Source organism: Phodopus roborovskii, unplaced genomic scaffold (assembly GCF_943737965.1).
Source record: "Phodopus roborovskii unplaced genomic scaffold, PHOROB, whole genome shotgun sequence".
Classification (NCBI taxonomy): Eukaryota; Metazoa; Chordata; class Mammalia; order Rodentia; family Cricetidae; genus Phodopus; species Phodopus roborovskii.
In genome coordinates, this window is record NW_026126409.1 from 15,611,652 (window position 1) to 15,635,192 (window position 23,541).

General features: G+C 38.4%; 1 protein-coding gene across 1 annotated transcript in view; it reads right to left on the reverse strand.

Moving 5' to 3' along the window:
* Csmd1 (CUB and Sushi multiple domains 1) overlaps nt 1-23,541 on the reverse strand; it is a 1,460,794-nt gene that overhangs the window by 991,741 nt on the left and 445,512 nt on the right. The window contains exon 3 of the mRNA XM_051182080.1: nt 10,252-10,364. Coding sequence (XP_051038037.1) covers nt 10,252-10,364 — 113 coding nt within the window. The remainder of the gene's footprint in view (nt 1-10,251; nt 10,365-23,541) is intronic.

The window sequence follows — 23,541 nt, forward strand, 5'->3', positions numbered from 1 at the left end:
GAAGCTCTTCAAACAAGCTCTAAGGCTTCCTGGAAAATTCTGAAACCTTTATTGTTTACGATTAAAATGATTTACCTGTTTATTTAAGTTTCCATACTCATAATATATTTCCTGGTGCTGTGAATTAAACCCAGAACCTTGTACATGCTAGTCAAGCATTTGACCACTAAACCATACCCCTAGTCCACATCACTGGCTTTTAAGGGAGAAATCTGGTGAATTGAGATAATTTCAAAATTTTCTATGGAGGTAAAATTTCATTCCAGGTTCTCACTATTCTGATCAATATTTGGACACAGTTGACTGAATTTCCTATTGAGATTTAAGTTAACACTAAGTATTGTGAAATGAAATAAGCAATTAAAATGAAATAATCAATCATAGCAAGTATGCACACAAACTTACGATGCAACTCCACATAGAATCCTTTTAAGTTCCATAAGAGACTCAGTGTTTTATCTGAGTGAAGCAAGTACACCCAATCTGTCAACTCTCTGCATATGAGCCTCAGAGGGCTCAACCCCACACCTGTTGTCAACTGGGATTACAGGTTTTCATTCTCTTGCTATATTTAATGGAAGAAAGAGTGAAAACAAAATGGTGGGGGGCTAAATAGACATGGATACCTTTCAAAATATCAAGACTGAAAAATATACATGTGAAAAACAGTGATGCTGAAACCTCAAGCTCCACTATCAGTAGTGAAACTAAGTGTCCACGCTATAGAGAAAAACACAAACAGAAGTGAGATCCAAATCCCTGAAGACTGAGTTAAAGATTCTGTAGCTGACAGAGACATTTTGATTACCTTTTAGCTCGATGTATATTTGACATGGAACTTATCAGAGCCAGGCAGCAAAGCACAATTTGGAATGTCCATGTCTAACTATGGTTATAAGCTGATTACATTTAATATAGTATGAATGTGCTTTACTCAAAAGCCTCTATAAAGAAGAGGCTTCTAGTTATCATGAAAAGTAACTTGGGTTTGTTTGAGCAGTGAGACTCAGATTTTTGTCTTGATCCAATATTTTCTTATTTTCTGTACGACTGGCTTTTTCTCTTTCTTTCCAGTGAACAATACCCACACCCTAGCCTCACCTGATTCCCACTCATGCCAACCTCTTGTTTTTCTTACTATCACCTCAACTAACTATCTCTATATGGAATCAAGCATGGAAAGGCTCTTTCTCTTTTCTCAGTGACTTCTATCGTACATTCTTGTTATTTTTAGAAGGCAGAAACGGGCAAGTCAATAGCAAAACAGGAACAGGAAACCTATCTCCATGAAATGACATTCACAAACAGTAGCAAAGGAACCTTAGCCAAGATGTACAATAGGCTCATTGATTAGGAAACAGACCATGACTTTGAACATGCCAGGCATGTGCTCTTTGAACTCACTTACACATGTCTTTGTGGCCTTTCAAGCCATGTAAAGCAAACACAAGCATAGAGTGAGGAGATGTAGAGTCCCAAGATGGTGACAACAAACATCAGTACAAAAACAGCAGCATTAAAGTAAACTACATAGACCTTACCCCAGTCTTTCTCTGTTAAAGCGACAGAAGCAGCTAAACCAGATAGTGACCCTAGACATGTGCTTTACACTCCTTTTACAAAGAAGAAAAGTGAGGCAGTAAAGGGTTAAGTGACTTGTTCTGAGGCTACAATTACCAGGATTGTAAAATGAGATGAAACCCAGCCTCAGATTCAACAGCCACACCCACACCCACACATCTCAATAATGAACATGAACACTTCATCACTAGTGTTAAAACAGCAGTGTTCCCTGGTATTTAGACACAGAAGATAAATGAATTTCCATGAAGGCTCTCATTAAGGATAAAAAACATAAAATAAGACAGAAATGATGGGGGAAGTGTCACCCTTTCTCTGTTGGATATGAAGTACATTTTAAATGATGGCCAATTCTAATTTTCAAACACTACCTGTGATTATGATTTGTCAAATGTTGTTCGTGTGTCTGTAGAAAAGCTCAGAGTAGTTTATCTGCGACAGAAACAAGTGGTTGGAGGAAAGTCAACAAAAACAGTAAAAGGAAAAAGCATGGGAGATAATGTTTTACAAGGCAGCAAGTTTAAGCTACAGTCATTGTGTGAATATGCTAGGGCATGAAAGAATTAATCCCAAGCTGTGGCCGTAAAAGCAGTGTACACCCATGCTTATTTGCTTGAGTGATGATTGTGAAGACAGAGTTTCTACCAAATACCTTCATTTTAACTGCTTCTTTTACACAGGTTACTGCTGTGAACATAGTTTTAGTGAGTACACACTGGTTTCTCTTAAATTAAAAGGAATTGCTTGAGAACTGATTAACTTAACCATTAAAAAATAGGGTGCATTAAAGGACTTTTAATTTCATGGCCCCACTTTTCATTCAATTTCCAGTTAAGAGCCAGAGGTCCGCAGAGAATATTAATGTTCACATCATCTTCAGAAACCTCTGGCTTCACAGCTTTCATATTCTAACATTGTCAATACTTGTTTTAATTATCTGGGGAGGGGTATGCATTTCCACAAAGCAAACTAAGCACAGATTCTTGCTCATCATTCCAAGCCCACTGATAACTGAGATTCACATTGCAGGCACTATGCTAACTTTCCCAATCATTCCAGCCATTGTGTGTCCTAGAGCGTATCCATGAGAGTCCTTAGGAACAGGCATAAAGTCAGAAACACACAGGTGTACCTAAATGCTTCTAAAAGCAAGTCATCAACATTTTTCTAAGCTTCTTTGATGGAGGGATCATCACAAAGACCCCAGGTAAATGCCTACATAGAAAACAAAAAATAGTTCTCTTTAAAACTAGAACTTTAGAGAGCCCTTTTCAATTTGTAGGAAGGAAAAAAGTGTGCAGCAATGGAAACTGTGTGAGAGAGAGCATATATATAACTCATGAATGAGAAACTGTGTATGTTCAGTATAAGCATGTGCACTTATATGTAAGTATGCATGTGTGAATGCATGAGCACATGCGAGTAGGATTGTACTTGTTTATGCATGAGTATGTCTTCTATGTGAGTATGAGCATGCTTGTTTGCAGTGTGTGCATGTATTGAGTATACATACATGTGCATCTGTGTACACATACATGAATACATGAACATGCACATGTATGTATGACAATAAGAAATTTCTTCTGAGTCAGAAAGTAGATTTTATAGTGCACAGAGTTTATTCTCCCTCACCAAGTAAATTGAGATGACAAATGGATGACATCAAAGTCCATACTAATAAATGACAGCCCACAAGGACCATATATTGCTGCTAATGATGCTATCTTTTTTCACTGTGTCATGCATGAAATAAACTGTAGTCTTAGGCATGCTTTCTTGAACTGAACCAGGAATCATAACCACAGAAATAAGACACAAAATAAGTGACAAAAACTAGATGAATTGCCACAGGGTCACAGAGCCTGCATCAATCAACGGAGCATTCTGGTCTTTCACTAGATATGGAACTTTTTAGAGCTTCATAAAGTCTAAGAAATATCTTTTGTTTCCCCCAGAGAAGTTTGCACACCCACAAAATCAAGCATAAACATCGTGGTTGGTAGAAGCTAGAGACATTTTAGAATTCCCAGGCTAAAAAGGTTGAATAGATGGGGTCTGGAGCAGCTCCAGAGGGATTAGAGCCATGGACTAGTTGCCAGGAGACAGAACTGGTGGCAGGGGCAGGCCCAGGGCTCAGGCTGTAGTGGTGGAGTGGGCATGGCTCTTATATGGCTCTGTACTTTCTGAGAGCATGGAGCTGCAAAATCCATTTCCACTGTTTCTCCTTTCAGCAGGAATCACAGGTAACTAGGAGCCCCTCTTCTTGGGCTGCTTTCTTTCTCATTCCACATCCCATCATCCAACTGCATTATAACTGAATGCTCAGGGAAAAAAATCACTCTACCTGTGCCTGTGAATTATTCAGATATTAGGATCAATATCCCAACAGTTAAGATCACCATTTGTTATTAAATATTATCTTATTATTGTAGAATATTGAATCCAAGGTTTGCTGATTACCACCTGGCTAAGGGGCTGAGAGTTCAAGCTGAGCTCATGCAACAAAGGGTTTGAAAGTGTTGTTGCAGAACGTTCGACTTGTGGTCCAGACATACCTGGTGTGGAACAGCCTTGTCAAAGGCACACAAGTATCTGAGTTGCAGTTAACAAAGCTGCAGAAGAACCAGCTCTACTCACTACAGAGAACTGACTGAGGCTGTCACCAAGAAGATACTGGTGTGACACCCCTTCCCTACTAGGATAAGAGGAAGAGGCTAGGAATGTACCGTCATGATCTGGACATGATTAAAAATTGAGCAGGGTTCAGAGAGATGCTGTTGTTCCCATACAGTCACAGACCTCATACAGAGGCCCCAGTTCTTCTGATGATTGTTCCTGGTCCAAACCCACAAATCAGGCATGTAGACATACACAAGCACTGTGGTTCCCAGTACAAGTAGAACATGGATCATGCACATTGACTAGATTGCTAGCTACTCTACAAATCCAGGCCAGAGGATACTCAGACAAGAAATCCTCTCTTGAGTGATACAACAGAAGGAAAGCCAGGCAGAGTCAGTAGGCAACACATAGTACCAAAAAAACCAGCATTCCCTCCAGAGCTGACTGCCCATTGAAATCACAGGAAAATGCTGTGACAAGATCCACCTTCCTCTGGCTGAGTTGAGAGCTACATGAAAATGTCACAGCTTTGAACAGAGAAAAGATTGTGTAATAATTGACCAAGTGGGTGTGAGCTCTTTTCCAGTGGATAAGGGGTTAATGTGGCAACTTGAAGTCAGCCAGCTCTTCTGCACAGGTACAGATGTCCTCCCTCTATATTGGAGGCCATAGAAATCTGTTTTTTTTTTTTTTTTTAAATTTTCAGTGTTTGTATACAAACTGAGTGAGAGTTACCTTAAACATAGGGAAGATTCAATCTACATACTAAACTGCCATGTTCACTAATGATTTTGAAGTTTTAAAATTAATTTAGAATTGATATATTATTTAACTTCTCTTTAAGCTGCTACCTAACACTATTGAAGGGCATGTGATGTGGGGGGATGTGCTTTTGTTTCTTGAATACATTGTATCGTAATCCATGAATCAAGAAATATTTAACATGCCCATTACCTCACACCATTATTTAGGTGGTAGAAATGTTCAACATCCCCAGCTATTTAAAACACATACTATATGCTGCTGGCCAGTCTTCAATCATTCAGTCACACAGAGAACTTATTTCTTTTTTCTCAATATCTTCCCTCTCTGGCCAACCTCTGTTCTTCATCAAAAATATCCACTGATGCTAACTCCATGCTAAATGCCCAAGATTCAGATTTTTAGCCTCAACTGTTACTACTAAAAATACAGAGAAACAAGGCCTGGAGAGATGATATATAAAGCACCCTGCAAGATCTTGAAACAGCCACAGGGATGCAGAAATCACAGGAGAGAAGGGGAACTTGTCTCTTTCTACACACACTTTGCATGATAAAGCCAGGGGCTGATAAATGGGCACAATGGAATCCTTTCCTGATAAAGCACAACCCTGTGTTTTACAAGGCAGAGAAAAGAACCCAGCTCCTCTTTAAGGCTGTGACAGTGTGAGTCTTCTGTTTCAAGGATCAAGACAGGGAAACCAGGGATTCCTTCAGCTTTAACCTGGCTTCCTTACAAAACAGTTCTTCTACAGTCCCTCATTAACATTCACGCACAATCTTCAAATAAGATTATTCATTGTTCTGTTTTCTTACACATACATGTTCCTTCCTGCCTCAGGAGGAACCTGTTATCACCTATCCTTGTTCAGAACCTCCATTAAGGGCTTAGCACCAACACTCATTTTTCTCCAGAGCCTTTGAGTAACACTGCAGCAGAGAATGAAGAATCCCCCTGGACATGCAGGACTGAGATCACTCACTTTTACCCTCTTGCACTAAACCACCTTGTCTGCAGAATGGTGATGCTCACCCCTGGTCCTCTTCCTCCATAGTCTTGGAAACATCTTCATTCATTTTGGCCTTGCTGATTTTTTGGTTTTGTTTGTTTGTTTTATTATCACAGTCTGGTACTGGAAAACTTTCAAATACCCAATAAGAGCTCTGTAAATAAATGAGGGAGAAACGGAGCCTCTAAAAACACCACATTTTAAATAATTTGTTTTTATTTAAGAGTATGTGTGGATTTGTGCCCCTATGTTTACAGTGCCCACACAAGCCAAAAGAGGGCACAAGAACTCCTTTGACTGGACTTAAAGATATTGTGAGATGCCTGATAGGGGTACTGGGATCTGAACCTGGGTCTTTCCCACTGAGCCATCTATCCGTGCCTGAAAAAAAAAAATGAATTCTTAGGCCCTAATGTCTACCTACTGAGTCCTGCTTATATAGTAACTTTAAAAGCATGAACATATTGTCCAGTGATAGTGTGTGCAGGTATTTGTGTTTCATACACACACAGTCTCATGTGTAATCTTCAACATCTGGAGAATATACAGGGCTTGGCAATCACAGCATCTGGAGACATGCAGACCTGGGCTTAATTCTGCTGCCACTGAGCAGCAATGAAACTATTTTAGTAACTGTTCCATCAACTTTAAGTGATAGTAACAACTTTATTTTACTTGGTTATGTGATTAGAGAGTGATTTTAAGAGCACTATGCAGCCATAAATACATATATCTGTCTATCTTCTATTTACCTCGAAGTCTATAATTACCTAATTGTATATTTAATTCATCTCTCTGTCACATATTTACCTATCAAATATCTGTTTGTCATCTGTGATATATCTATCTTGCTGTGATAATCTACTTATCTATCTATAAATCTATCATGTGTATATTTTTCAGTCATCTATCTATAAATGTTTTGTCATATATTTGTATAACAATCATCTACCATTAGATATGTGTATCTATCATCTCTCTTCCGATCCTTTATCTATGATGCATCTTTCTCTCAACTATCTGTTACCAAACTTTATATGCATCATCTTTCTATTTTTGTCATAACTTTTTATTTATCCATCTACCCATTTGTTTATTTATCCATGTATCCATCTACTCACATGCCTATATATCAAATCCACATGTCCCTATATATCATATAATCATTATACATGATATATATCACATATCTATCACATATATATGTGCACATATATATACATATATATCTTTCATCTCTAGAAGATATACACTATAGCTAGTAGAAAATATATGTCTTAATTGATAGAATCATTTTAAGACAAAAGCATATATGATAGAATTACTTAGACCTCACTGTAAGCAGATTATAATCATGTATCTCATTAGGATTTATTAAATAGAATTATACAAATTGTTTGGTCCACGGATGAGCAAATGATACATGACAAGATGAGTATTTTTAGTTATTGGCTCAATTTATTCCACACTTACCAGTTAAAATCCCTGAATTACTTATACAACAGTCTATAAACTAACCTACTATGGAGACATTAAAACATGTCTTTGAAGAAATTCAAATAGTCCATGTAGAAAACATTAGTAGATATTCATAAATATTTTTATTGGGATTAAAAAGTTAAATTCGATGACTTAATACATTAATTGTAATATTTTAACTTATTCTTTACACATACATTATGTAGCTTAATATTCCCATGCATGAATAATAATTTGCATGTAAAATATTTATTGCAAAATACTGTCAAAAATCATGAGTTCCATGTTCACATTAAGACCATTGCCATAGAAGTTTGGACAGTTTCCTCAATCCAAGCCAGTAAATGTAAATTAAATTTTAAGCAGCAATATATTAATACTATAGAAATTCTAATTTAGGAAGCAGTGCTAGTTTAGGACCACAGGGACAAGGTTTAATGGTTGATTTAGTACTTCTATCTAAATTCAATTTACATTAAAGAGCTTGGATAATATATTAACATTATTTTTGACTTTTTATATTAATATTAATAAGGTTGTTTCCTTCGTGGAAATTACTACATGTGTTGTATCTTTAAAATGGCAATTATTAGAGTAGACTAAGATCTACACTTTCTTTAAGTGAAGAACACACTGGAAACTGCTGTAGATGTCCTCCTGACCATGGATTGGCCCTGCTTCCTCTCCTGCAGGTGTCTTTTCATCATCCTACACATTCCCCAAACTTTGCCTTAGAGGATAAGAGTTGCCTTCCAAAACTGAGGATTTAAGCTACCAATGAGATAGAGGAGCTGTCTTGGAGAGCTCAGCTCCCCTCCAGGTAACTTCCACCATCTGGGTTTTCCCTTAGGTTGATGAGCTTCATTTCCTATAGGCAGGCTACACATTTCAATTGTTATGAAACTTTTTGATATGCAGCAGTGATAAATAACTACTATAGTCTGATATTAAATATTGAAGAAAAACAGGTTTTATTGACAAGAGATGTGTGCATTTTCACCAATATTTTCCTTCAAATGTAGTTGAATGTTTATGGGCAATTATCAGATAAAAGATTGACCGTTGAAAGTCTAAAGTATGAGAACATCTTAACATATCCTAGGAGCATATTCAGCTTAGCATATAGCCTATTCACTTTTCCAGTTTATATTTCCTCATGAGACTTACACACATGGAATTCACCAATGTTTTAAAAACTGTATCATAATCCATCCTGACAATTACACAGCAGATCTGCAAGGTTTGATGAAAGGTGACACTTGTCAATCACTCAACTCCAAAGGTTCCTACATTAAGGACTGGTTGTTGAGAAATCCAGGGAGTACAGTGCTGGACTTTGTCAGGGCAGAGAGGAGAATTTCCAGGGTTTTTTTTTTTTTTTTTTACTTTGAACACATTTTTCTGCTCTCTGGACATAAATCATGTGGACATGTAGGAGAAAGTATGCCTCAGAGGCAGCAAACACCCACTGCTGTAGAGATGTTGTTTTTTCTATGATAAGCAAAAGACATGTGATTCAGGGCTCAAAGGAAGACAGCAAATGGAAAGCTAATCAAACCATGGACCTTAAATCAGCCTGCCACTGTCCAAAGACTATGACTTTTTGTCAATCAGTCACACACCCAACACTGCTCAACCCTTCTAGCAGGTGACACTGGTTTGTATGAAAGCGTATGAGCTCACAAACAATTGACCTGGCATTCACAATGGGGGGGGGGCAGCTGAAATCCTGACTACCTAGATTTAGAAGAGAGGTGAACAGTCAGAAAAACCTTCAGCCAGAACAGGCTGGTATCTTCAGCATCATTGCATGGGTCACGTGAAATAAAAGGATTGATCAGTCATTGTACAACTCCACAGAGGTCAAGTCCACCTATTACCACCTGACAACTGCATAGTGACTAAGTTCAGTTGCACAAGCCAAATGTGGGCTTGAACTTTCCACAAAGAACATGCATGCCACATGTACTCAGTACTAAAGCAAACCAGAGAATCATTTAAAGCAAACCAGGTGTGTTATAGAGAGGCAGTGGTCAATGGCTTCACCAACAATTTAGTTTCCTTGACTCATAGGCACAAGAGTGTTCTCATGTTACAAATGGTAACTCTGTGTTACTCATTAAAGAAAATTAAAAATCTCTATGCCGAACTAAATCAGAGCCCTTAAACTTCATACATTCAAGTACCTGGTTCAATTATTTCAAATTTAACTCAGAGAAAATCATATCCTCTATCAAAATACACTCTTCTTCTCTTACTTTTACACCAAGACACCTTAAAAACAATAACAACTTCACAGAATATCTGAGTACAAATCGGAATTCAAACACAAATCTGAAATTCCACTGCTTTGTGAGTGTCAAATGAGACTGAGGCCAAATTAATTTCTCAATTAAAAATTTCAGTCTTGATAAAAACCCCTCATTCATGACAGACCACCATACTTAAGCTCTGATTAGCAGGTGTATAGCCAAGCACACATTTTAATAAAGCCTTGTAAGGTTAAAAAAAATACTTTACAACTTAGAAATTTATATGTATAATCCTCAGTTCGCACCATTGTAGTCAACAAAACAATCTGATTTATAACTTCAGACCACTAAAGGAAAACATGCTTGTTTTGGGGCTGAGTTCTTTGACAGTTGGAGAAGACGGTGGTGCATTAGCTTGTCAATATACTAAACAATATCCCAGTATCTCCACCATGCAACACATCTCTGCGTCCACACCATTATTTCACAGCAGCATGTTAGGTTACAAGAAAGGTTTGGAATGTGCCAAGTGCCGCAGCCACCTACCTTCATACATGGCCTTGAAACCCTGTGCGCTTACTGCAAAATCCGTGGTGAACCAGAGCGTAAGGAGAGACCCGGTGCTCACAATGGAGGAGGGCAGCTGAAATCCGGATAGCCTAGATTTCGAAGAGAGATGAACAGTCAGGAAAACCTTCAGTTAAACATAAATGCACAAATTTGTGGGAGAAGCTGGTTTACTGGAGTTTATTGGTGATATTTTGTTTGTTTAAAAAAGGCTTTATTAGGAAGCTCAGGGTAACCTTGAATTGGTCTTTCTTCTGTCATGGGCTTCTGAGTGCTGGCATTACATGTATGACACCATGCTCACCTTTAATGATTCTTAAACATGTTACCTTTATCTAAGTGAAGTCAGCAAACATTTATATAACCAATATATACAAGTTTTATGTTAACATAAATTAAATACTAGTAAGGCCAACATTTGTTTATCTAAATAATGCTTGAGGAAATTCTTTGTGGAAGAATTGTTCACCATTGTCTTTAATAGAAAGGACCAGGACTCATGTATACCAAACTAGATAGGAGACTCTGCACAAGCTTCTGTGTCCACTTCCCATTCCTAATCATTAAATGGCACATGTCTCCTCAAATGTGGCAGCTGTTTGTTCCTATATTTACTCCAAAGAAATGATGGCTTCTTTAAATGAGAAACTGTGTGCTTGTCATTGCACACAATGACACTCAGTTACCTTCCTCAGAAGTCACAACATTGATCTGATCATTTATTTTCTCAAGACAAATCTTTTGGTTTGTCAGAAATGTTGTCCAAACATCACTACGTTTGAGTGTTTTTAAAAGTTTTAATGGCCACGGAGAGAGCTCAGGGAGAGTAAACTAGTGACTACATATGTGCATTACCTTGAAAGTAACAGATTTTTCATAGGTCAAAGGGAAACTCAAACAGACTTCATTAAATTTAATAATTATAGGGGTTTATCTGCAGTTACACGCTGTATTAAAATAGCCTGCACACTAGACAATCATGCAGAAGTCAGAGCAAATGTGCATCCACTGCAGGAAGGATTCTTGAGGTCTGTAGTATTAGTGACCTCATTATAGCTGCTGGGGGGGCTATAGAATCAATGGTTTGGATGGACTCAAGATGACCTACTATTATCAATAACAGCATGATAATGACTTAGTAAGATGACAGAACTAACAAGCTTAAAAATGAGTTTATATTCAAGTGAGAATTATCATAAAAACATGGATCACACTAATTTTGTTTCTCATTATCCTTATTTTGTGTTGACTCTTTTAAAGCTTTATTTTGCTTCATTTAGAAAAATCAATTCTCAGGAAAAGAGATGGTTCAGTCTGTAGCGTTCTTGCTGTGCAAGCATGAACTGAGTTCAGAACCTAGCACCAGGTAAATGCAGTTACCTACCCTGTAACTCCAATGTCAAGGCTGGGAATAGGTAGACCCCTGTAGCTCCTTAGCCAGTGAGTTGGACCACATCCAGAAGCTCCAGGTTCAGTGAACAACAAGTTCTCAAAAGGTTAAGTGGTGAATGATTGGAAAAGGCACACAACCTTTACCTTTAGCATCCATGTACATGTGTAACAGGTATACCCAGATATGAGCATGTATACATACATATGCTCCACACAAACACTGCAAAAGTCAACTCCTCCTCGAGTCTTTTATTTTGGATGGTCAATAGAAGAATTCCCAATTTCATTCTAGTATCACAATAATACAAAAACTAGGTATAGACACAACCAAATACAAAACTACAGTAGAGAAATATGTGAAACTGTCAAGAAAGTACATGAAAACTGAACACAGGTGTATCTCAAAATAAGTTGGCTTTACCATGAGATGCATAGATGGTTCAACCTATGTAAATCAATAAACACGATAAATCAGATAAACGGACTTAAAGACAAAAAAAAAAATCACATGATCATCCTAAAAGTTGCAGAAAATGTCTTCGATAAAAATCTAACATACATCCATGATAAGAGTCCTAGAGAAAGTAGGTCTGGAGGGAACATACTTCAACATAAAAAAATAATATCTATGACAAACCCACCACCACCATTAATCTAAGTGGAGGAAATGTAAAAGAGATCCAAATAAACTAAGGAAGGAGACAGCATGGCCCAGCAGCTCCACTCCTTATTAATACCAAACTTGAAGCATTAACTACATCAATAAGATAAAGGGCATTAAAGGGTTACAAACAAGAAAATAAACATGTAATAGACCCCAAACATCCAGATGATGGAAATTTTATGCAATAATTCTTTGAGCTAAATTTATCTAAAGTCTAAATGAGACAAAATATGAACATGTGTATGTGAAAATGTATAAGAATACAATGAAATGGCACAGGACCAATAGCCTGGTACCAGCAAGGCTTTGGTTAAACAGAGACAGACTCATTCTAAATGTAACATGGTGAAGTAATAAGGAAAGCATAAGGCATGGGGTGCTGGCTTTTCTGGGCTTGTTTTACAGCAAAGGAAGTGGAAACTACCTGGTACAATTCTATGGAAAAGGGCTGACCCATGATCAGTGGATCAAACAGGAATTATGACATCGACCTCCATGAATACACCTGACTTCTACTTTTAAAAGGTTCAATGGGCAATTCAACAACTGAGACTCCATGGGCAAACATCACCCTAGACCCAGCTCACACTTCAATGATGTCATGACCCACAAGTAGAAACCTAAAATGTAAACTTATACAACTTTTATTACAAACAGTACAAGTCTCCAAGGCCTGCGGTAAGGGAACAATCCCTATGCTTTCCACCACATTTATCACCCAGCAGAGGGAAAGTTAATAAATTTCATAAAACTTCTATTTCTGTGAAAGACCCCATTAAGAGGATTCAAAGACATTCTGCAGCCGGAGAAGCTATTTGTAAGCTAGTTATCTGGACAAGTTGAATAATCTAGAATATATAATAGACTCAACAGTGAAAAAACAAGCAATGCAATTAGAAAATTGGCAAAATACACAAGGAATAATCTCCTAGTTTGCTTCTCTTGCAGTAATAAAACAAGGACCAAAAACAACTTGGAAAAGAAGGAGTTTATTGAAGTCAGAAGTCACAGTCCACTATCAAGGGAAGCCAGCACAGGAGCTGAAGCAGGAACTTGAAAGCAGGAACTGAGGCAGAGACGATGGAGGAACACTGCTTATTGGCTTCCAGTTCACTTTCCAGGACCATCTCCCTAAGGATAATGGAGCCCAGAGTGGGATACACCCTTCTACATCAATTAGCAATCAAGAAATTGCTAGGAAGACACAACCACAATATGAAGGTTGCAGTCACTCTTCCCGGGTTTGTCAGGTAGATGAGTAAGATTAGCCATCTTAGATCATACCACCTAATAGATAGGATGACTATGAAAATCTGTTAGGCAACCCCTAGTCACTAGAAAAAAAATGTTTTTTAACCCAAGACATTATAAGCACACAGAGGAACTGAAAGAGGAAACCCTGATGCAAAGACTAGATACAAGGCAGAGAACACTCATTCATTTCTAGTCAAAGTGTGAACTGGGTCAGTTACTTTGGAAAACAGTTTGCCAGCTTCCAAAAAGTAAACAAGGCTGGAGAGCTATCTTAGCAGTGAAGAGTATGGCATATTATTCTTGCCATTCAACTCCCAGCATAACCGCTACCTGTAATTATAGCTTGAAGGGATTCATACACACACACACACACACACACACACACACACACACACACACACACACACACACAAAATTACTTAATTAATTAAAATTAAATGAATATATTAAAAAACAAGCACTTTATGAAAATCGTTCTCCTTGGACTTTACCCAAAACTTCCTCAAGTAATATTTAAATGTTATTATCCCCACTCTTAATATTCTGGCCATGTCTGTAAACTGGGACTTTGGAAAACTTTACAACTAGGGAAGACAGTTAGTGATCAGTATACAGAATTTCTGTTCACTCTATGAAACTCTCACCTTCTAAATATTCAATGGCTTAATAAAAATACGTTGAAAGGTTTGAAAGATATTTTTAAAATAGTATTCATAAAGAATATAATATTCAGAAACACACAACACATAATTAATAGCAAAAATGTATTCATTGACTTACAAATGAAACAAAACACTGAAAATGTTTTATTTAGATATCAATCATCTTTAACTTTTCAATACATATTTCATTCATTGTCTCCCTTACAACCATTCAACATACCAGCCATGCTTATATGCTCATTATTAGGCCACATTATTTCTCATTGTAATTAAACTGTCATAATAAGGGAATAAGCATGACAAAAACGAAAGCTGGACAACTTTCCGTGCTTCATTTTTCTTTATCAAAGTCCATTTTACCTATACATGAACACATAGCAACATCTCAGAGAACCAATGTGGCACTGGGAACAACCGTTAGGCGACTATAGTATGAACCCAGCTACATGTTCATCTCCTTGTTCATGCCTTGATTCCTGCCAGCATCTGTTTGCAATAGATGCTGCAACTCATCACTATGTCATGTTGGAGAGCTGGAAAGAAAAGTTCTTCTCCCAGCCCAAAATTCTGTGCCACAGCCTCATTCTCCAGAAAGCCATAATGTCAATGCTGTAAGAGCACTGGGCTTCTGTCCAGCTGAACTAGTGGCAGGGACAGAATGGTCAGGTAAGGGGATCTGTGGGGCAGTGACAAAAAGTCAATTTCAGTCTTAGAAAAAAAGTATAGCTCTTTGTCAATCCAAACATGTTGTTGGCTCTGTCTTTTCTAGAAGGATCCTATTGTGCTGTAGAATCTCATTTATATTTCCACTTGGGAGAAACCAATTCCCCTTTCATATGCAGCGATCGGGGTGACTGATATCTCATGCCTGTCAACATGAGTGATTGTAAACTAAAGCAGGAATGACTGTTGATAACGTCTCTCTATTCCAGGTACATGTTCATTCTGCAGAAGCATGTATTGTGGAATTGAACAAGCTTATTCTTTTTCCATTTCTCAAGAAATTACTGAGATGAATAGCAGTAGAAATGGACCCAAAATGTTTTGCACTGTACGGCCATTCAGGATGTACATGGTACACCAGTGTGGGAATCTGGAAGGATAGATGTGCTGATGCTGGGTTGAAACAACAAATTTGAGGAAAACCTGAGAGTAGGGATAACACCAGAGCTGGCACTGTTTACATGAGATGAAATAAGAAGGGAGCAATTAGTATATGAGACAGAAGAACACTCCTGAATTATACAATGTGTATATTGTATAATCAGTATTTGTGATTTTAAAATGTCAATTATATTTAAAACTAAGGCTTAGTTAAAATGTCAAGTGCATATTTTAAGTAAATTAGGAAATATCACTAAATCAAATCTTCTTCCAGAGAATGTAATTGCTTTAAGGAAAATATCGTAAGTCAAATGCAGCCAAACTGACATTAATATTCAATATTTAGTCTCATCACATGTCAGGCCATTTGCCAATGTGAAGATCCTCATGATATAGCTTAAAGAAAGAGGAGGTCCAACGAACTTCCTTGAGACTAGACTTTCATTAAATCATTCCTGGTGGCTGGAAGAATGATTCCATGGGTGAGAAATATATATTTGCTGTATATCATCAGGAACTAAGGTCTTGTCTTGTGCAGACTCTTTCTCTCTCTTCTTAATTTAAATTAGAAACAATCATATTTTGCATATCTTTTCCAGTTCCTTCTCTCTCCATCTTCCCATGTCCCCACTAGCCTCCCTCATTCCACACTGCAATCCACTCCCCATGAAGGGTGAGGCTTTCCATGGGGATCATCAAAGTCTGTCACCTCATTTGGGGAAGGGTCTAGTCCCTCTCCTGTGTATCTAGGCTGAGAGAATATTCCTCCACGGGGAATGGGCTCCCAAAGTCCATTCCTGCATAAAGGATAAATACTGGTTCTACTGCCAGAGGCCCCATAGACCACCCAGGCCTCTCTGACACTTAGGTTCAGGGGGCATGGTTCTATCTCACGCGGGTTCCCTAACTATCAGACTCAGGTATGAGTTCATGTCTTCATTACATACACATAGGTTTCTCCAATTGCATGCTCCATCAAACCTTCTTCAAATGAGATGTCTTCAAAATACAATCATCTGATTGCCATTGATAGTTTTATTTTTGAGTCTTTTACCTAGGTCCTATGTATAAACATGTATTTTACATTCCTTTATCACTTAAACTATTGACCAATCACCTCCTAAAACATTTTATGCTTAATGTCACCAATGGAAGCTCCCCTGGTGCAGACTGAGTTAAGCACATTATGTGTTCTTGTACAAAAATAGAAACTGGAACTCTAATGGTGACAAATATATTGTAGGGAGAATTACATGCAACACACAATACACACACACATATACATATCATATACATATTATACCCCATGCATTACCACACTTGAACAAACATCCATACAAATTGATGTACACATCCACATATGCATACACAAATATACACATGACACACACATACATGCTCATGCACACACATGCATGTGTAGTTAAATAGGATTGTGGGGAGGGAAGAGAAGGGGAAGAGAGACCCAGTGGAGAAGGATCTTTCTCAGGGCAGTTTCCTGAGGCCTGACTGGAACACCTATACAAGCCTGGACCCATTTAAGAAGACTGACAACTGTGACTCTGTCAGAGGTGAAGGGGGAAAAAGTAGACACTGACTAGAAAGGAGGAAATTATGAAAGCTTAGAAATCAAAACTAGACAGATGGAGATTAGATTAAAAAAACTTCTGAGAACCTACAGGCAAAAACCATCTTATCTATCAGTGCAAGAATCTTAGTACTGCTTTGCTCTGAGGCCCCATTACTACTGATATTAGGATATGGGGTCCTGTGTCTTATTTACATGTCAGGCGTGTCAAATGAGGCCATTGGAATCCTCTGGTTTCTGTTTGTCCTTCCCTCCCTCACCCACTACACTTGTATTTATCTAATGGGACTTCAAAGTGACACAGTTGTCTCCTCATTCCTTTATATAACACAAATCCTGACTTCTTAACAGTTCCACGCTGTAATTATCAACTGTCCAAGAGTCTTGGGAGAGCATTGTGGAAAATCTCAAGTTAACAAAAGCCTAAGAAAAGGCTGTGTGCTACTAGGACTCTGGTCACTTAACTAGGAACTGCACAGAATGCAATCAGAAGGGCATCGGCTCTCTACAAAGAAAGCCAGTATGTCTTATTTAGTCTAGACAGCTTTATCCTTGTCTGGGACTTCCTGGGAACCAAGGCCTGTTCTAGACACAATGTATCTACTTCACAAGCACCAAGGCTGACTTGTTAGTGTCAACTAGACATACCTTTCAGTCCTACCTGGAGTGAGAGCTGAGACTAGAGGATCTGTATTTATATCTCCATGACTAGGGAGAATACAACCAAGTAGGTAACCGTGCACAAATCTTTCATTTCTTGATAATTAGAATTAGCTAATTTCTCTTTGTAAGTTTGCTTTCATCCTTTACATGTGTGTGTTCAGGCATCCATGTTCATCTAAGAATATATAGGTCTCTATTGGCTGAGGAAAGACCTTCCTTCTGTTTGAGGAATCAGAAACCAGGTAACTTGTCTCTTGGTAATGCCTCCTAGCAAGGAAGAAAGAGGCTAGCTTGTAAAAGCCCTACATTCTGCATTGGATCACAAATTACAACAGAATTGGGCTCATTTAGTTACAAAAGAGCTAATACACACTGACAAGGAAGACAGAGAAAGTAGAGAGAAAAGCCATGACCTGAAAAAAAGAGGGAGAGCAGTGATAGCTGATACTTTGGGTGCTCAGTTAACTCCCACATTTTAAAGAGAGAACAGAGGGGTTAAAAATCACTTGCTTACAACAATGCTCTGAGATCATAGGATGCCTGCAACCCAGAACCTGAATACTTAAGAAATCTCTGTCACAGTAGCTGTTTTGTTTGTTTGTTTTTGTTTTTGTTGTTGTTGTTTTTTTTTTTTCTGAACCAAAACTTTCTGAACCTCTGGTTTTACTAAGTCTAGGGCTCAGTGGTCTCCTAAACTTGTACTGAAATAGTGGCAAAGCCATGAATGGAGAGACAATGCAAGATGAACCCAGAGTACACTGTCTTGAAAGAGACATATCATCTATTGCAGGGAACTTCGGACCCTAAGAAAGGGAAAGCCATCTTACGAAAAGTGCTGATCGCAGCTGTAAATTCCTGTCATACTCTGTCTGGAGTGGCTTCATGCCCATGAGCTTTCCCATGCCTTTTTCTTCAAGCTTGGCACATGGTTTTCCAAGCAGTGGATTGGAAGAGAGGTTTCCTTTAATAATATTTTCTGTTTAGATCCATTAATGATAAACATGTTAATTGATTGCATTCAAGCTTAGCTCATTCCCTTCACACTGAGATCTTTGCCACTAAAAGCCTCTCTGATGAGGGATGTTCTTCTGTCTATATGTTTATCTTAATTGTTGATGAATAAAACACTGACTGGGCAGGAAGATAGGTGTGGCTAGGAGATGAGGAGAATGGGGAGAGAGGCAGAGAGGTGCCAGGAAGAGAGCCATGTAACAGAGGAAGGAATAACAAACAGGTCCAGACACTTCTCCAGTAAGATAAAACCACTTGAAATACTTACATTAATAGAAATGGGTTGATAGTTAAGAAAGAGCTAGCCAATAAGAAGCCCTAGCCACTGGCCAGCAGTTTTATATTCAATATAGCATCCACATGTTTATTTGGGGCCAATCGGCTATGGGGCCTGGCTGGAAAGGAATTCCAGCAATACCTTTCCTCTTAGTCAAATGGGAAGCCTCTGTGTTCATTGTCCTATCCCAGACACATTTCCCCAAGACCCTGTGAGAACTTTCATCTAGATAGAGTGATATAGTACACTAGGCAAACCTTAGCTTGTACTAAGAAAAATTCCTTCCTAAGGGGATACACTCTCTGCTAAACACCACTGTCTAATAAATGTGCCTCTGGAAAAATAAAATAAAATCCCTCAAATTGCATTTGAGACAAATTTGCCAAGAATTAATTTCACTGATCTTTCCTCTCTTTCCCTGCACTGAGTTATTTTGAGAAAGTTATTTCACAATTACAGTGTCTGTGATATGCTATTAGAAGTGAAGATCTAAACAGATTTTGCCCCCAAGCACGAAATAACATCCTGTTCAAGTGGCTCTGTTATGGCAATGGAGCCTTTTATAAATTACATTAAAATGGTCCAATGTCGCTCACACCCCATGCCTGCTTCCTGTACTGTTATCCATGCTTCACTGGGGCTCTCTACCTGAGTGATAAGGACCCCCAAATTGTCTTCCTAGTAAAGAATCCATTAGTTGGGTTTTTATGTCAAGATCTCTTTTCAAGCTGTTTGGGTCCAGATAGGCCCCTTTTCCATGTTAAGATTTCAGATAAACCTCACACTACTTCAGAGTAACTCAATGGGCCTGCTGGATTTCCTCCTGAGAGTGGCTGTTTAATACTAATCTGACACACACTGTGGTGTGGGAACTGAGGTAAAGCGCCCACTGATTTCCCTGTGGGCAAGCCAAGTGAGGAGGCAGCCACTTCTGAGAACTTAGGCCAAAATAACATTAACAAAAGGATAAAATGGGTCAAATAAGCCAGATAACTCTAGGCAAATTTGTTTCATTGTGGTATCTGATAAGATTGACTTTTCAAGTTTAAAATTCCCTTCCTAATTATAAATTTGACTTGGACAAAAATAGAAACTGGAACTCTAATGATGGTGACAAACTACTACTGTAGCGAGAATTACATGCAACACACAATACACACATATATACACATGTACATATAAAATCAAATGCATTCACACACAAGTACACACACATACATGCTCATGACACACACACGCATGTGTAGTTAAATAGGGCTGTGTGGAAGGTGGAGAAGAGAATGAGAGGCCCGATAGAGAAGCATCTTTCTCAGGGAAACTTTCTGAGGCCTGTCTGTCTCCAAAACCTATACAAGCCTGGATCCATTTCAAAAGATTGACAACTGTGACTCTGTCAGAGGTGAAGGGGGAAAAGCAGACACTGACTGGAAAGGAGAAAATCACGAAAGCTTAGACATCAAAACTAGACAGCTGGAGATTATATTTAAAGAAATTCAGATACCCAGAACTTTTGGGAAGTCTGCTACCACTCTGTAATGTGGCCCATGCTTCCCGAATTGTCACAATCTACAGGGGGAACACTGGAAGCTCTTCTGTTATTTTCTTGGTGGAATGAATTAATTTCATGTGGCTTCTTGATGTTTGAATATTATGAATCCATTAGTTAAAGAGGAAATTATCTGAAAAAGCCAGAATATTTTAGAAGTCAAAACACTGTATACTTTTATCTGGATCTTTTTGTATTTGTGAATGTGCTCACAGAAGCCTTGGAAAACTACCTAAACAGGTTTAGTAAACTTCATGTAGTGGAATAGAAAGAGGACTGACTGGAACCCAGAAATACTATATTTGGCACACACACACACACACACACACACACACACAGAAACACACACACACACACCACATACAAATACACACACATACAAACACACACAAAAATACATATACACACACAGATACGCACAGGAACACACACACACATACAAACACACACAAAACACACACACACCACAAATACACACACACATACAGATACACATGCACTGCCACACACACCACACACACACACAAAACACCCACACACAAACATACACACACATACATATATACACACACACACAAACACACACATATACACACAACATACACATATGTATGTGACTTATTATATACAATAAGCTGTCATTAAAATATATATGGGTTAAACAAGCCTGGTTAGAAACTATGTTGAAAAGCTTGGGAAAATGAAGCTTGGATTTATGCAGATTAGCCTGTGGGCTATCAGAAAGCAGAGCTCACACCATCAAGATCACAGCTTCCTCCTTTTAACTCCCACTCAGACCAGAGCTCTGAGAACAGGGCAGACTAAACCTCTCATGCAAAGCACTGCTATTAGAGGTCAGTTTCATGGCTATGAACTGAGTCATTATTTCAGGTCAAAGTTATTTTCACATTGCATTGATTTTCTAGATCTGGAGTCTGGTAAGGTGGAGTAGTCCTGCACTCCCCAGCTGTAATGCTGGCTAATCACTCACTTGCAGTCATTGTTTTCCATTGTAAACACCATATTCTTATGTTATCCTCAAAGCAACCTGTGATTTAGAGGAATAAGCCTCTGACTTTGCAGGTAGGAAAATTGCACCCCACAGCAGATGGATAGCTTGTGAGTAAAACACAGGTAGTGAGGGCCAGAGACAAGATTCAGTTCAGGGGTCTCTCTCCAGCCATGGTAGGAACTTGTCCATGCTCAAGACAGACTTCAAGCAAGGCCTCCTGGCTTTCTAAAAATACACATGGAAACAATTTTGTCTAAATATTTGGGACAGACTCAAAAGTCTAGGCTTCATTTGCCAGTCATTGATAGAATTTCTGAAGTGAAATCATTAAATAAATTAATAATAAATCAATATGCATTTTAATATTTTTGTGTGTACAGGTATCTGTGTGACAATGGTATATGCTTGGCTATATATACATTGGGTCATTGTACACACTTGTGAATATGCATGCAGAGTATAGAGGATAATCTCAGATGTCCTGGGCTTTCACTCCTTTTATTTTCTAGAGACAGTGCTCTTATTGAACCAGGAATTAGACTGATGGCCAGCAAGCCCTGGTGATCCACCTGAATTTGTCTTCAACACTCATGGTGTTGCAAGCACAGACAATACTTCCAGCCCTTCATAATGATGCTGAAACTCAAGCTCAGGTTCTTATGTTTCCAAATCAAGTAAGTGCTCTTAGCCATTCACCATCTTCTCAGCCCAGAAACCCACCATATTGTAGGAATAGTGAAGATGAATGTGGCCATGCCCTGGGAGGGGGATGTTTGGCTGGCCAGCAGGTTCATCAAAGAGGGAAGAGCTATCCTTTGAGCCCTGCTCAGCTACACTCCATGAACAGCAGTGTGGTTGGCAGCATGCTGGAAACAGGAAGCAACCAAATTATTAAAGCCACTTCTCTTTTTCTAGTTTGCTAAGAGGAAGCTGATGTATTTTGTTTTCTTTATGCACAAACCTGCTCTTGTCTGGAAGAGCTAAAACTTCCTCATTTGTAGTCACTCACTAGGGATGTGAAGATGTAAATTTCCCATCTTTTGATTGAAAAAGACTATTTCTTCACACTCTTATGAATTTAAAGATGGAGCTTAACATTTGCATACATTTACCTCTCTCTCTCTTTCTTTCATTTTTTTTTTAAATAAAACGTAGGATCTGGGGAATAAAAGAAAACCAACTAAAGCTCAAAGTCTATGTGTATTGGAATGTTTGCTTAGCAATATTACAAATTTGGGAGTGAGGAAAGAATGTTTGGCCAAATGTACAAAGTGTGGAGCTTATATCCTTCCCTGAGACATACAGAAAGGGCCTGCTTTCTCTTTAGTCTCAGAGCTGAGGACTTCAATCTCTTTTCAAATAAGAACAAGGAATTTCAAATCTCTGGAACTAGGAATAGCTGATTTGAATATCTGGCACCAGAAGGGCACATTCTCAATTCAGCTTCATGCCTCGTGATCACATCACAGGACATCCTTATGAGTTATGTGAACGAAATGAAATTAACAGACAAACAGCAAAACAGAGGCCCACCATGATCCTGGGAAAATCCATTTATCAAGGGATTTAAGTAGAAAGAACTCAGGAATGGTGGGAGCCATTCAGCTCATAGCCATGAAAATTATGGAAGCAATTTGACATTTCCATTAATTACAACTAAGGAAGAATTCAGAAGAAACGATACTTATCCTCCACATGGGACATGTATAGAGATGGACAAGGGCTTTCATGGCATGCAACTGTCCTCTGTTAACTATGCTGAGACCTTATTTTCACTGAATGCCAATCTTACATTCCTGAAACCATGTTGTCACTGACCCTGAGCAAACCGCACTTTTCCAAGTGATCAACAGTAAGAATGGGACACATCTATCCCTCCAGAAAACATATGACTCTGCATAAATAAAACCAGCCACAACTAAAGGAGATTTTTCACATTTTAAAGGCATTCTTAAAAACACTTAAGAGGTCAACATATGAAAATCTAATTTAGATGGCATGGGGGGGAGCCAGTGAGCAATAGATTTTAGAAGTGAGGAGGCACAATTGATAGGACTCCAATAGTGTATGAATTAATCATAAATATCATACTTCTG